Source organism: Aedes albopictus, unplaced genomic scaffold (assembly GCF_035046485.1).
Source record: "Aedes albopictus strain Foshan unplaced genomic scaffold, AalbF5 HiC_scaffold_802, whole genome shotgun sequence".
Lineage (NCBI taxonomy): Eukaryota > Metazoa > Arthropoda > Insecta > Diptera > Culicidae > Aedes > Aedes albopictus.
Genome location: NW_026917646.1, coordinates 703 through 17,584, shown reverse-complemented (window position 1 = coordinate 17,584; position 16,882 = coordinate 703). Strand labels below are relative to the sequence as shown.

At 45.4% G+C, this 16,882-nt stretch overlaps 1 protein-coding gene across 1 annotated transcript; it reads right to left on the bottom strand.

The window, feature by feature from the left end:
* Positions 1 to 64: 64 nt before the first annotated feature.
* LOC115270311 (uncharacterized) lies at positions 65 to 6,836 on the bottom strand (the record flags this gene model as incomplete). The annotated part of the gene is made up of 5 exons (XM_062844059.1): positions 6,553 to 6,836; positions 6,389 to 6,461; positions 6,261 to 6,334; positions 6,129 to 6,198; positions 65 to 6,063 (listed from the first exon to the last, which is right to left on the bottom strand). A coding segment is annotated over exon 5 (5,894 nt), but the record flags the coding sequence as incomplete, so codon positions are not given.
* Positions 6,837 to 16,882: the final 10,046 nt, after the last annotated feature.

Here is a 16,882-nt window from a genome sequence, read left to right as displayed (position 1 = left end):
AATGGGCTTTGTTGGGTTAAGCCATTTGGTTCGACGAGTGATCGACGGCAGGTAATCTCGCAACCATTGGGTCCAGAATTGGTTGGCCAAGCTCTGAGAGAGGTGCCAACAGTGTTTGAGTGCTTGGGGGCTACTGTCAAGAGGTACCCACGATCTCAAACCATTGGACGATCCAAGTAGGAAGTGGTTTGGGGTCAGTACAGGGGATTCATCATCTTCCACCGGGATACTGGTTAGCGGCCGGGAGTTGACCACATTTTCAACTTCGATGAGAAGATTCTCAAGAACTTCGTAGGACAATGTACGATTTGGTAGCAGCTTATTGAGGTTTTGCTTGACTGTGCGAACGAGACGCTCCCAAGCTCCGCCCATGTGCGGAGAGGCTGGTGGGTTGAAAATCCAAGTAGTGTGGGTAGTCGTGAACTCGGCCTTCAGCCGTTCACGGTCAAGATTGTCCATAGCATTCTTTAGCTCCTTGCTAGCACCCCGGAAGTTGGTACCTTGGTCACTATAGATGACTGCCGGCGTGCCCCTCCTACCAATGACGTTTCGAAGAGCCATAATGCAGGAATCGGTACTGAGAGTGTGTGCGACTTGCAAGTGGATGGCGCGGATGGTCAGGCAGGTGGCTAGTAAAACCCAGCGTTTCTCAGTTTTACGGTTGACTGTGACTAAGACCGGGCCGAAGTAATCCACCCCCATGTGAGTGAACGGACGAGAAAAGGCAGCAAGACGGGCTGCCGGAAGGTCACTCATGGCTGGAGGCTGTGGCGTTGCCCTAGCATTCATGCATTCCTGGCACTGCTTCCGGATTGTGTTGTATGTAGACTTCAGGCGTGGGATCCTGTATCGTTGACGAATCTCGTTGAGAACAGTGTTGTGGTTTTGGTGGTGATATTTGCGGTGATATTGCAGAAGAATCAAATGTGTGACCCGATGGGCACGAGGCAGAATGATGGGGTTAACTGCATCGTAGTCGATCAACGGGCAGGCACCGGTTCGGCCCCGAACCCTTAACACGTCGGATTCATCGAGAAAAGGGCAGAAATAAGCAATAGAACTGCTCTTGGGTATAGATTGCTTATCCGTTTCACACAAGCGGTTATTAAAAAGGATAGCCATTTCTTCTGCGTACTCGTCACTCTGGGCAAGGCGATACAGAAAGTTCTCTGCTCTTGCTAACTCCTGCTGCGTCAACGGTCCTCCGGTTCGTTGCTTCATCATCGGCCTAGAGTTGTTTATATACCGGAACACGAACGCCGTTGTACGTAGTATCGTAGTCCACTTCGAGTAGTTTTGAGGATTAATGATGGATTCCACCGTAGAAACGTGCGTCAACAGATGCGCTCTAATCTCCGTGTCCGTCGCTCCATGATGGGAGGGAACTGGCCACTCTTCTTGAGATTTTCGTAGGAATTCCGGTCCTTGAAACCAACGGCTGGAGGCACTGAGATCAGGTTGGCGCGTCCATTTGGTTCCTTCGTCGGCCACGTTTAGTTTGGTTGGAACCCAACGCCATTCTTTCGCATCTGTCGTCTCCAGGATTTCGCTTACCCGGAATGCCACGAACTGACTGTACCTTCGATGATCGGAGTTCAACCAGCAAAGGACATCCCGTGAGTCGGTCCAAAAGTAGTGCTTCCTTACCGTAACAGACAATGACCGGGAAACGCTGTTTGCTAGCCGGACACCAAGAATACTGGCTTGCAGTTCTGAGCGGGGGATGGAGAGAAATTTGAGTGGAGCAACTCTGGTTTTTGCACTGACGAAAGCGGTTTCTGTAACGTCTCCTTGTTCGAACCTTAGATACACAACCGCCGCGAATCCGCTCTCACTCGCGTCCACGAACGTGTGCATCTGAATGTTGCAACTGCTATCCATTGACACTGAAAGTCTGTAACATCGTGGAAGCTGGACATTTTCTACTTCTGGTAGAACTTTGAGCCAAATCAGCCACTTCTGAAACTGCGGTTCCTCAATAGGGGTATCCCAGTCAATCGACGACCTCCAGATCTCCTGCATCAATACTTTCAGGTACATGAGAAAATGCGAGATGAAACCTAGTGGGTCAAACATCATCATTAGCGTTCGAAGCACCTCGCGTTTGGTAGGTCGACGGCATCCGGAGAGCAGGTCCTGGTCGTATCGATGAGATACCTTGAACGTGAAACAGTCGGTAGTTGTGTTCCACCAAAGACCTAATACTTTTTCGGTAAAGTTGTCTTCTTCGGCCCCAAGGTACTTCTCTGTAGTAGTGTCTTCCTGTAGGGATTCTCGGACAATCGACGAATTGGATAACCAGTTCCGCATTTCAAACCCTCCTGCGGCGTGAATGCGTTTTACATCCTGTGCTAACTTCACCGCTTCCTCCTCAGTTTCTACGCTGGCAAGCATGTCGTCGACGTAATGCTTTTTCACAATGGCTTCGACAGCTTGCGGGTACTCGGCTTCGAATCGCTTTGCATTAATGTTTTTGACGTATTGAGCTGTCGTGGGTGAGCAGCACGCACCAAACGTCATCACTGTCATAGCATACACATTCGGTGCGCTACCTTGAGTATCTCCTTCCCAGTAGAACCTCAGACAATGTTGATCTTCCTTCCTCATCAGAACCTGGTGAAACATGTCCCGAATGTCTCCGCATACCGCAACTCGGAACTCCCGGAACTGAATCAATACAGTCAGCAGGGACGTTAGCTGATCCGGTCCCTTCAATAAAACCGAATTTAAAGAGATTCCATGAGCTGTTGCTGCTGCATCCCAAACCAAACGCAATTTTCCTGGTTTGTTAGGATTATAAACCGGAAACACTGGCAAGTACCACTCGCGCGGCTGTCGGACCTTCAGCTCTTCACTGGTCAATTTACGGACATACCCCTTCTGGACATAATCAGTCATTTTTGTGCGTAAAGCCCCCGCTAGTTCATCGTCTTTCTTCATGCGTCGCTCCAGGCACTCCCATCTTCTCAAGGCCATCGCCTTACTGTCAGGAAGTCGCACAGCGTCGTACTTCCAGAGAAGACCGGATTCGTAATGGCCGTCTTTACGCTGTGTTACTGCTTCTAAAATCTCCATCGCACGCTGGTCGTCTACGGAGAGTAATGCCTTTTCAGGTTTGGAGATTCCCATACTGTCAAGCGTGAAATAGTTTTTCATCGCTGTGTGGAGACTTTCATCGGAAGCCTCATTGCACTCACACACTTGTACGGCATGGTAGTTGATGTGACTTTCAGGATGTTGAATTGATGAACAACTTCCGTACACGATCCACCCTAGACGTGTTTTGACGGCGATCGGTTCAGATGGCTTGCCTTCTCGACTTTTGAACGCATGTCCCAGCTGTGCGTTGTCTAGTCCGATCAGTATCCGTGGGCTCACATCAATGTAGGAATCGAAGGGTATCCCAGCGAGATGCCTGTACCGACTTTGCATTTCGGAAGCAATCAAGGTCTGTGGCCTAAGTTTAAGCTCCTTTATAGTGCGAACATCTGCAAGTTTATGCCTCTGGGATGTATTTCTTGCAGGGGAGACAGTCACCTCCACCTTTTGAGAATCGTTCTCCATTCTGCTGGTATCTCCTGTCCATTTCAAGCAGAGGGCCGTCTGAGATCCTTGCAGTCCAAGCTCCTGCGCAAGAGAGCGCTCCATGAGTGAGAGTTCGGATCCGTCGTCGATGAAAGCGTACGTGCGAACCGTCTTCGCTGGACCGTGGAGGACTACTGGAGCAATCCGGAACAAGACATCGCTTGTCTGAGTTTGGTGGATGTTGCAACTGGAATTCGTTGCCGCTACTGCTCCGGGGTCGCTTCTAGTTTTCTCGCTATGCAGCAAAGGGTGGTGCAAATAAGTGCACCCGTTGATTCCGCATTTGTTTTGTTGCCGACATGTGCCGTTATGTTTACGAAGGCATTTACGGCACAGCTTCGCTTCCCGTATTACCGACCATTTCGACTCGTAGCTCAGTTCGCTGAACCGTTTGCACTTTACGATTGCCGGACAAGAACCTTTGCATACGAAGCATTCCTTGAATGGTTCTCGCGTTCGGTCTCGCGTATCTTTGGTAGACTCGGAGTGGACGTTGATAAACGCGTCTTTCTTGTTACTGCGACTCCGTGGAGCAGTGGAGCAAGTCTGCATGACTGCGCTCGCGTCTTCCGCCATGGAGTATAGCCAGGAACTGAAGTCCAAGAGATTTGGGGCCGGATTCCCTCGAGTATACTTTGCCCAGTCCAATCTTAGCGTCGGCGGTAATCTTTCAACCAGTTCGAATTTGAGCGAAGCGTTATACACGAAGTCACGTACACCGCATACTTCAATTGTTGCCACAAGGTTTTCGACGGTGAGCGCAAAGTTGACCAGACTCTCTAGCCGATCTATTTCCGGGGATGGAAGTGACCGAATTTTCCTGATAGCTGCTTGGACGATCGCTTCTGGCCTGCCGTACAGCATCTTAAGCGTTGAGAGAACTCCAGACACATTTGAAGGATGCAGCAAGCGGCTTTTCACGGCATCTAGTGCCTTTCCTTTCAAACACTTGCGTAAACGCAGCATGTTTTCCTCATTCGAGAAACCGCACATCTGCGTTGATGAAGTGTACATGGAAAAGAACAGAGGCCAATCCTCAGGATTACCTGCGAACTCCGGAAGGTCTTTAGAGACCGCTTGTCTTGCGGCCAGCTGGCTCCGGTTGAGAATACAAATGGTCTCTTCCGTAGGGATCGGTTCTGGTTCCATTGCCGGACCGGTCAACCGTGGACGCGTGAGAGACTGCGGTCTCGCTGGAGGAATAGGGAAACATTGCGCTGCTGGGTTGATTGAACGAATCGCCGGCCGCGTCTGTGGCGTGGAGCGTTGCTCGGGAGCGAAATCGGGAATATGAAATGTATTTCGCTGCCCTCCCTGCGAAAAATGTAGCTGGCCTGGCTGTCGTTGGTCGACTGGTACTCGCTGTACAGTAGGTACAGCTGGAAGTCCATACTCGTCTTGCAGATCCTCCTCGACGACGCCGGAATCTTGGGCTGCTTCTCCGCGTTCCGTGTCTCTGATCCATTGCGAAATGTTAGACATTTTCTCGAGATCCTCGTCGGCGAAATCTGTCTCGCTGTCGCCTTCGCACTCCTCCAAGATTTTGAACTTCTCCTCCAAGAACTTCTGCTCCAACTTCTTCTGCTCCTCAAGTTTCTGCAACCGCAAATCCAGCTTCCATTTTTCGCTTCGTTTGCTGCTCTTCTTTCCGCATGATTTTGTTTCGCCGCTGTCCATTGGGGGTGGATTATCTGCCTGTACCACAACTCGGACGTCTTTGGGAGGGACTAACTGCTCCGTCTCGTACGGTGCGGCCGAGCACACTGGACAGACCCAACTGATTTCGGCTGTCCCTTCGGTAACTTCCACACACGTAAAGTGGAACCATCTCTCGCAACCATCACACTGCACCATTCTACTATTGTCACTATCTGCACACAACTCACAACTTCTGTACCGATTAGGACGCGCGCGACGGAACGGATTACGCCTGACAACGACCTTTCCGCGTAGATTTGACAGAGATGCCCTTCTCGCCTGCTCGGCAGTCGAAGCCGTTTGCTTCGGAATTGCTCCTTTAGAATTAAGTTTATTGGCTACGTCAACATTTACCTGCGTGGTAGGAGGGGGGTTTCCTGCCTTTACCAGATCCGTTGAACTGTTGACCGCTTCCGCTGCAGTGCGCAGTGCACCGACTCCCTTGTTCGATATGTCCACTGCTTCGCTCGTCGCGACCGCTGCTGCATTTGATGCACTTGCAGCGACAATGGAGATGTTTCCTGGAGTACTTACTGCGGTCACGGGTATGGTCACCCTAGTTGGGATTACCGCTGCCGCGCTTGAGGCGCTTGTTCCTCCTTCCCGGTGATTGTTGGACGTTCCGGCAGAACCGATCCTACTAGATCCAGTCTTCGAGCCCTTTCCAGACATCATACAAGTGCCACAAAAGAATTTTGTAAGATGTTGGGCGATAAACGAACCGGTGTAGATTTTGTGAACTTTATTCCAGATAGGGTAGGAAAACGGGTTACAAAATTCCTGTGGATTGATTATTATAGGTATTACTACTACTCAAATTATTACAAATGTTTATAGAAACTCACTTTTGGTGATTCGTTACCGCAAGTTGGTAAGTTTTTGGGTCGGAGTACAACTATTTCTCTGGATGAGTGCCTACATAATATAGTTATTATAAGAACTCAAGTTTGAATATCACTGAGAAAAAATAGTCTCACCACAGTTATTCTAGAGATGATAAAAGGAAAGTTTCCTCTAATTTTTCCAGTCACAGAATTCGAGCGGATACCTACTGGATTTATATGTTTGTTTAGTCTACTAATCATAAGTATTTAATCGATCTCACCTTAGCATAAGTAGATATTAAGTATAACTACTTTAGTTCAGTACCCTGTTATGCCAAATACCGCCGGACTTCACTGTAAGGTAGTATAACATGGGTTAAACTTTGCATCTTCTATTTGCATGTTAAATTGTGGCACAATCTTTAATTCAACGGTATTACTATACCTGCTTTGGATAGTATGTAGATTTAGATTTGTAGATACAATCTGATCAATAATAGGATAAGTTTAACTTCGCAATTTAGCTAAGGGTCAATATATGCACATATGATCTTCACAATGGCTAATTTGTTATGATTGATCGCTGTTTTCGTAGATCAATTCTCCGGTCCACGACCTTACACGCTATCGGCGATCCTCTTTGTATGGCTCGGGTGTGGACACGTTTATTCGTTCACGTTCATAAGAGTGGGGACATTGGGGCTCGTCGGATCTCTGTACGTAGCGAAATCAACAATGATGATGATGATGATGATGATGATGATGATGATGATGATGATGATGATGATGATGATGATGATGATGATGATGATGATGATGATGATGATGATGATGATGATGATGATGATGATGATGATGATGATGATGATGATGATGATGATGATGATGATGATGATGATGATGATGATGATGATGATGATGATGATGATGATGATGATGATGATGATGATGATGATGATGATGATGATGATGATGATGATGATGATGATGATGATGATGATGATGATGATGATGATGATGATGATGATGATGATGATGATGATGATGATGATGATGATGATGATGATGATGATGATGATGATGATGATGATGATGATGATGATGATGATGATGATGATGATGATGATGATGATGATGATGATGATGATGATGATGATGATGATGATGATGATGATGATGATGATGATGATGATGATGATGATGATGATGATGATGATGATGATGATGATGATGATGATGATGATGATGATGATGATGATGATGATGATGATGATGATGATGATGATGATGATGATGATGATGATGATGATGATGATGATGATGATGATGATGATGATGATGATGATGATGATGATGATGATGATGATGATGATGATGATGATGATGATGATGATGATGATGATGATGATGATGATGATGATGATGATGATGATGATGATGATGATGATGATGATGATGATGATGATGATGATGATGATGATGATGATGATGATGATGATGATGATGATGATGATGATGATGATGATGATGATGATGATGATGATGATGATGATGATGATGATGATGATGATGATGATGATGATGATGATGATGATGATGATGATGATGATGATGATGATGATGATGATGATGATGATGATGATGATGATGATGATGATGATGATGATGATGATGATGATGATGATGATGATGATGATGATGATGATGATGATGATGATGATGATGATGATGATGATGATGATGATGATGATGATGATGATGATGATGATGATGATGATGATGATGATGATGATGATGATGATGATGATGATGATGATGATGATGATGATGATGATGATGATGATGATGATGATGATGATGATGATGATGATGATGATGATGATGATGATGATGATGATGATGATGATGATGATGATGATGATGATGATGATGATGATGATGATGATGATGATGATGATGATGATGATGATGATGATGATGATGATGATGATGATGATGATGATGATGATGATGATGATGATGATGATGATGATGATGATGATGATGATGATGATGATGATGATGATGATGATGATGATGATGATGATGATGATGATGATGATTTCTGTTTTTTTTTTTCATTCTATCGTCACAAGAGTAGAGAAGAAGGCGAATGTAGTGAATACGAGGCGAATAGTAATGAGTAAAATCGAATCACCTTTACGTAGTTTTACGTTGAGTGTGTATTGATGACAGATACTGAAATAAACTCAAGAGAAGAAAAAGAAGCAAACGGATCGATAAAAAATTTCCCTTTAGTTACATGACGAGTGTTAAGAAGAACGGTCGACGTAAAATTAGAATTTTCTTTTTGTTATTAATAATAGTAGATTTCGAATACGACAGGAAGCTGGAAAGTACTTATAGGCTAATGTGCCTGAGTGTTGTAAGCGCGTACCATGCCGTGTCACACGATGCGCTCTGCGTCATCACAGTAGGGGAGACTGAGGAGACTTGATCCCTGGGGAGACTTTTTTTTTTTTTTACTTATTCGTTTATTTGGAAGGCTCGGGCGCCACATGGGCATAACTGAGCCGAAATTTTTTGTTTTTACAATGATTTTAAATTTTACAATTTATTACTGCCTTAAAACTATGTTAGTTTGGGAAGCCGAAGTACTCGCGGCTGTTTCGAGGTTAAGGATTGAAGAAGAAAAAAAAATGGGAAGGACGGATTAATGGGTTTAAAACTAAATTATTTGCTAACTTATACTAAAACTTTGATGGGACAAATTGTCCATATCTGTAACGGAACCAAAAAGAAAGGAATTTATCGGTAGAAAACGACAAGAAGAGGACAAACGGAAGGGGGTGATGACAGACAGGGGCGAACAACAAAACCAAAAGGCGGACAACGAAAACAAGGAACGTACTACATCAAACTCTGACATCAACACGTTTCAAAAACTGGTAAATCAGGTTCATGTATTCCAAATCAAGTCCTGCCAACACTTCTCTAACGGGTTTCTGTTGTTTTCCTCGGACCCGGAGAATTTCATGCAGCTCAGATCTGACTCCACGATACTCATTGCATCCCCACACAACATGTTCGATATCCTGGTAAGCCACGCCACAGACACAGAGATTGCTTTCTGAGAGCCCAATACGGAAGGTGTGTGCGTTCAACAAATAGTGGTTGGACATCAGCCGACACATCACACGAATGAAATCGCGGCCTAAATCCAACCCTTTGAACCATGGCTTCTTCGACACCTGTGGGATGATGGAATGCAACCATCTACCCATCTCTCCATCTCTCCATTTGTGTTGCCAGCTGATCAAGGTCTCTTGACGGGCCAATGCAAAAAATTCGTCGAAGGCGATTTGACGCTCGTAAATATCGCCTTCGCTAGCGCCCACCTTAGCCAGAGAGTCCGCTTTCTCATTGCCCGGGATTGAGCAATGTGAAGGGACCCAAGCTATGGTGATGATGTATGAGCGTTTGGACAAAGCACTCAAGACTTGGCGTATTCCTTTCAGGAAGTACGCTGAGTGCTTCATCGGTTTCATTGACCGGACAGCCTCCAGAGAGCTTAGACTGTCGGTAAAAATGAAGTAGTGCTCAGGTGGAAGAGTGCGAATGTACTCTAAGGTGTAGTATATAGCCGCTAGCTCAGCAATGTATACCGAACATGGCTTTTGAAGCATGAAGGTGGCGCTATGAAATTCGTTGTAGACACCGAATCCAGTCGAATCATCGGTTTTGGAACCATCTGTGAAGAACTGTCTGGCCCCGCTAACATGCCCGAACTTACTTGCAAAAATTTGTGGAATACATATGGAACGAAAAGATTCCGGTATACCGGTGATCTCATCCTTCATAGAGAGATCAAAATCCACAGAGGAGCTGTCGAAGTCTGAGAAGTTGTCACGATTGGTGTTAACCGGATTTGGGCTTACCTCCAGTGTCATGTACCAGTAGTACACACTCATAAAACGAGTTTGGGGATTCTGTTCAAGCAGCTTTTCGAAGTTTTCTATGACTAACGGATTCACAACCTCGCATCGGATGAGGAACCGGAACGACAACTCCGCAAAGCGGTCTGTCAGAGGCTGTACACCAGCAAGTACCTCTAAACTCATTGTGTGAGTCGAGTTCATGCAACCTAACGCGATCCGAAGGCAACGGTACTGAACCCGTTGAAGCTTCAGCAAGTGTGTTTTCGCCGCGGATTGAAAACAGAAGCTACCGTATTCTAAAACCGATAGAATGGTTGTTTGGTACAGCATGATCAGATCTTCCGGGTGTGCTCCCCACCATGTTCCGGTAATAGTTCGCATAAAGTTGATTCGTTTTTGGCATTTCTGTATCAGATACACAATATGCTTCCCCCAGGTGCATTTGGAATCGAACCAGACGCCGAGGTATTGTGAAGACATGCTATGAGTGATTGTCTTACCCATCAGAACGAGCGGAAACCTAGCCGGTTTGTGTTTTTTAGAAAAGACAACCATCTCAGTTTTCTCCGGAGAGAACTCGATACCCAGCTTGAGAGCCCAAGTAGACAAATTGTCCAAAGTATCCTGTAGTGGTCCTTGCAGATCGACTGCTATTGATCCCGTTACAGAGACAACACAGTCATCCGCAAGCTGCCTTAACGTGCAGTTTTCCATGAGACAATCATCTATGTCTCTGACATAAAAGTTGTAAAGAAGGGGGCTTAGACATGAACCCTGGGGGAGGCCCATGTAGCTAATTCGTGAAACTGTCAAGTCGCCATGAGCGAAACTCATCTGCTTCTCAAACAGCAAATTATACAAAAAGTTGTTCAGAATTGGTGAAAGGCCACTGTCGTGTAGTTTGTCAGAAAGAACATCGACACAAACTGAATCAAAAGCCCCCTTAATATCCAAAAACACTGAGCCCATTTGCTGCTTTTGAGCAAAGGCAAGCTGAATTTCTTGAACTTGCTTTCAAGGGAAGCGAACCGCTTGAAGTTTTCGACCGAACCGCGTTTCCGAAACTCTTTGAACGCCGCGGATTTCTCGCGATAGATTTCTGTACACTCACTATCCCACCACGGATTGGGGGGTTTCCTGCGAACCGACGGACCTGGCACTGGTCGACGTTGTGCCTGAAGCGCGCTACTGATGATCAGTTCTGATAGAAACTGATACTCTTCCCGCGGTGGAAGAACTTCTACCGATTGCTCACCGTCGATAATTGCTTCTGCGTACTTGTCCCAGTCAATGTGCTTGGTGAGATCGTAGGCGATGTCGATAGATGGAGGTTGATGTGACCCATTGGAAATAGAAACAACAATCGGCAGATGATCACTACCATGGGGATCCTGGATAACCTTCCATGTACACTCCAGCGATAGTGAGCTCGAACAGATTGAGAGGTCTAATCGGCTGTTTCTAGGGCTGCCATCTTGAGCTGGAGGTGCCACTCGTGTAACTTCTCCGGTATTCAAAATTGTCATGTTGAAGTCGTCGCAGAGGTCATATATTAACGTTGAACGGCTGTCATCGTACAGTTCCCCCCAGCCTGTACCATGGGAGTTGAAATCTCCCATGAGCAACCGAGGCTCGGGCATAACCGAGCAGATGTGGGCGAGATCCCTGCGAGATATCACAGTTCTCGGAGGAAGATATATGGAGGCAACACTGAGGGTTTTACATCGGATAGTCACCTCACATGCGACGGCTTCAATGCCTGTCATCGGATGAAAATCGACTCTGTAAAATGAGTGCTGCTTCTTGATCCCTAGAAGCACCCCTCCGTACGAGTCGGATCGATCAAGGCGAATGATATTATAATCGGGAAAAGGTAAGGTTACATCAGGTGTCAGCCATGTTTCGGATAGTGCAAAAACATCGCATTGTAAATTGTTAACTAAAAATTTAAAAACGTCTAATTTCGGTGTAATACTACGACAGTTCCAGTGTAGAACCGAAATCGTATCTTCGACCTCGGTGGTTAAATTAGCCATCGAAAGATACGATTGTCGCAAGGAGGGGCATTTTAGAAGCCAACTGCTTCAAAAGAGGGGTCACACAAGGAAGAAGTCCTTTTACAATGTTCTTCACGGAATCTGAAGCATTGAAGAAGCTGAGGATGATGTCTACGATGCCAGAGAGCGTAAACAATGGTGCACCATGAGGTTGCTCCTGGTGCTCCGAATGCTGTCTTTCCGGTTGAGAATTCGAAAAACGTGGGACATCTGGGATTTTAGATGTTCCCGGGAGTGATGGAAAGTCTCGTTCGTCCTGGATTTTGAATCCCGGAGGGGAACGTTTTGTGACTTTCTTACCACTCTTGAAATTTGTCATGGTGGGTTGGGGGTCGCTGCTAGGCAGATTCCGAGGTTTTTTGGTGGGTCTCTGGAGCCTCATCCGTTTCCTCGTTTCACCCTTGAAAACAAAGGGAACCCCGTCCCCGACCTCAGAGTCAGAGCCCTGATCATCGAGAGATAAAGACGAGTAGATGTTACGGGATTCAACGGTCGGGGCAGCTTTTTTCAGCATTTCGGCGTAGCTTCGCCGTGATCGCTGCTGCAACGATCGTTTTTGATGTTTTTTCTGCTGTATGTACCTTGGGCAATCAATCAGATCATGTGGACGGTCGCTGCCACAATAAACACACTTGGGCGGCGTTTTACACGCACCGTCCACATGTCTCTCCCCGCATGTTGCACAGCGAGGTTTATTGCTGCAGTACTGAGCGGTGTGGCCCAGCTGCTTGCAATTGATGCAATTCATTACCTTCGGTACATACAGCCTCACAGGTAGCCGAAGTTTGCCAATCACCAGCAGATCTGGTAATGCAGATCCGGAGAAGGTCACAGAAAATTCTTCAGATGGTGTGTAAACCTTCTTCTCGCCCTCCTGGGATACCGAATGCAGTTGCCGGCAATCCAGTATCTGGACAGGAGGTAGAGAAGGATTATGGAAACGACCACAGCCTTGCATGATCGTTTCGCAGGTCAAAGATGCGTCGGCGACCTTCCCCGAAATCTCAATCGACGCGCTCGGAAGGTAGACAAAATACTCAAGAGTAAACAACTCGCAGGCCACAATCTCATTAGCGTGTTTTCGGTCGCCTACTGTCACCCGAAGCTTAGCTGTACCGACCATGTCAATGGAGACAACGGAAGAATACCGCTTAGTCAGATCCTTGCTGATTTGAACGGTGTTCAAACGTTTGCCTTTGGGTCGGAAGAAAACAACATATGGCCCGCCAAAGTCGGGAGGGTAGGCCTTGAGGCGGGGGGACGTCGAAACAGATTTACTGTTGGTGTCCATTGCAGATGCACCAGGGTGAAGGGAGACAAAGGGATTAGCATTTACATCGCCTTGTTGGCTCGAGCAGTCCGATGCCAATAACGAAGCTTCGTTGATGCGGTACGACGTACCCCCGCCATCGTCATCATCGCCCATTGTGGTAGTTGACTACCACCACGGGGCACTCAAAAACCTTAAACTAACACTATCACGGGGATGAGAAATAATCAAAAAACAAGGGACAAAATTAACGCTACAGGAAAAGTGAGAAAAAACTGCTTATGTACCAAATTAAATCTAATCAAAGAGTCAGTGGAGAGGGGGGAACAACGAGAGGTAACTTTATGTACTTATCTTTGTGCACTCTGTTTAGCCACAGGCTCGACGACGACAGGTCCTAGCGATCGGATGGCCCGCACAGGGAGGAAGCGAGCTGCTGCTGAGCGCCCGACGCTGCGCTGGTGTGCGGCGGTTGAACGCTCTCTGCTCTTCTCTCGGTGGGCTGCTGCTGTCGACGACGATGAGCTTGGGTACTCACTGGAAGAAGCCGATCACGGCCGCGCGAGCGGCGCGGTTTGCGGGGGGTGCTGCACTGCTGTGCTCGATAATTGGACAATGCGCCACGTGATATAATGAAAACGTGAACTTTACTCAAACCAAACGAACTTTTGCGGCAAAAATTGTGGCCTAGCCAACCGCACTCGTCCCACTAGGGATAATCACTTCAACACTTGATCACTCGGAAAACTAGCACTTGTGAAAAAGCCACCGAACTGGATAGAATCGGGACGAACGAAAAGTTGCGACTGTCTCGCACGAACGCTCGCCAAAGAGTGCCTGGGGAGACTTGTTCCCCCCATATTTACTCGGAATCAAAAACATTTTTCTTCTAGCATATTTTTTCCAAAACTACTCCTGGACAAACGACTATGTTTTGGTTACAAGTGATTTTGATTGTACATTGCATTATTGTTTAACGGCTGATGGTTTGTTTTCAGTCCTACAGAAATCTTTTAGGCGAATCTTAATAAATTTGTGAAAATTGAACCTAATCGAGTTAAAATTTCACAGCACATAGTTTAAATAAAATACTTTCAAACTTATTTATTAAAATAAGGTTGTTGTTAACATATTTTTATTAATTCAGCTTAGTATACACAACAGTGACATGGGGAGACTTGATCCCTCGAGGATTATACACACATTATACATGTGAAAAATAAAATTCTATTCGGAAGTCCCTATTTACTTGGAATTCTAGTCTATTCAACGATAAAATGCGTCAGATAATTATAACTTTAGTACAAACCAAGAAAAAGGGGATCAAGTCTCCCCATTTTGAAAATACGGCATATCCTTAAAAATTTAAGGAAATCTTACAATTTCAAACACTCCATATTCATCGAAAATACAAGAAAACTCAAAAAGAAAATGAATAGGAAGACTCTGGAATTATTTTCCCTTTAAATAAACCATGTGCTCAAAGGGGGATCAAGTGTCACCCATTTTTGAAAAATACATCATAAGACATGACTCCATAAAAACACAGTTTTGAAAACTTTAACAATAATTTAAAGGCATTCTGTTGTGTATTAACTTGCGATAGATGTTAACCTGTCATTTTGTATGGAAATCGGATCTAGTTTTGTGTTTTTTCTTAAAGTTTCAGGTGAATTAAGAAAAAGGGATCAAGTCTCCCCAGTCTCCCCTACTGGTATGGTGCCTATCGCTATCCTGGAAGACGTACAGTACTTCGCGGCACAAGAGGCGACCAGATTGGCCTCCATGGTCAAATGGCAGCGCGCTTAAGACAGTTTTACCAAAGGAATGTTAACCCACAGGTTGATTCCGAAGGTATGTAGATAGTTGCGTTAACAGACGCTATGGGGAAGTAACATTCCATTTGACTCAGGTCCTTTTAGGCCATGGTTGCTTCCGACAGTATCTACATCGATTCGGTCAAGCGGTTTCTCCCAATTGTCCGGTTCGTACTGGATTAGATGAAACGGCGGAGCACATGCGGGAATGTCACTACTGAGCATGAGCATGAGCATGATTGACCGCCCGCGGTTGCTCCTCTGTTATTGCAAGGACATCTGCATTTACACAAAGAACCATCAGATGATGCTTGGGACTTGCCTTCTCCTCATTGTGTTAATGCTGTACTGATATCCCAATACTTTTCAATAAGCAATACCAGCGTCGGCCGCGTCCGAATGCAGGTCAATTGAGGATAGGGAAGGAAGTGATGACGTGATTCTCGCTTAGGCCAATAACCGAGGAATTCTCTGCGTTACTACAAGAAATCACTAGGAGTTTGGATATGGGAAGGAAAGATATGTTTGGGATTTTGTCTTGGTAAACAAATTGCCACAATCACCAACCCGATTCTTGTTTTGTTATGAACGATGCACTCGCGAATAAATCCCTTTGAATTCGTCCCCACATACGCGCTATTTTTAGGGAATATTAACTGTGTTTACTTTGAGGGTGGTTAAGAAAAAAAATCGAATTTTTACCGCATCTTCCGGAAGCATAACAATCACAATAGTGACGAACTACACAAACTAAAGCACTTAAACTTTATAACGTAACAAATTAGTGTGGCCAACACCGTAAGGTGGCAGACTGTACAAAAATACAGCAGAATTTTATCAAAATAAAATAAGAATACTATAAATTTGGGCCGACACTAGAAGTGTCGAACTTTGCAATTCTTGTATTGTACATATATGAAGAAAACCCAATATCACAGAGTGCATTTTTCGCTACACACACGCAAAACGATGTCACAGTATTTTCCGGCACTAATCTCGGATTTCACACTCGTGCCCTCATCCCTCGCCCTCGATCGCGAAAATCGAAGTGAACCCGGGACACTATTTTCCAACACTGATTCCGGATTTCACACTTCCACCTAGCGTGTTTTAATGAGATTGAGAAAAAGTAAAAGGAACTCTCTTACCCAGTTTAGTTGATAGCGTTTTCAATCGACCAGGCTTGACGACAATTCCTCCGGAATCTGGATTTTTTCATTCTTGCCTATTTTTCGCTGATCTTCACCGTCTTCACCGATCCAAAACATGGGCCACATTCTTCATTACTTAATCACCGTATTATTTAATTCCATAAATCGAAATGAAAATTCGTAAAGACGATCACAACGACGACAGGAAAATCCACCAACACTTCACAGGCGGTGATGATGAAAACTGGTGTCCGCCTGCTCGCTGCAAAAAAGTCAGCAGTGGAAAAGTGTCCCTTTAATTCTTCTTCAGGTCTCTAATCAGGGAACGAATAGCTACGCTTATGCAAAACTCCCATAAAATTCCGTTAATCACACGCGATCAGCTTCCAGATAATACAGCATCATCCGAATTTTCACCGAAACCACACAAACAGGAGAGTGAAAAAACCGTGACTCACATGCGGGAATGTCACTACTCCCGAAAATCTTGTCCTAAGGATGTGTAGGGATGAGTATGGCTGGAATGCCGTTTCAACGGCTAT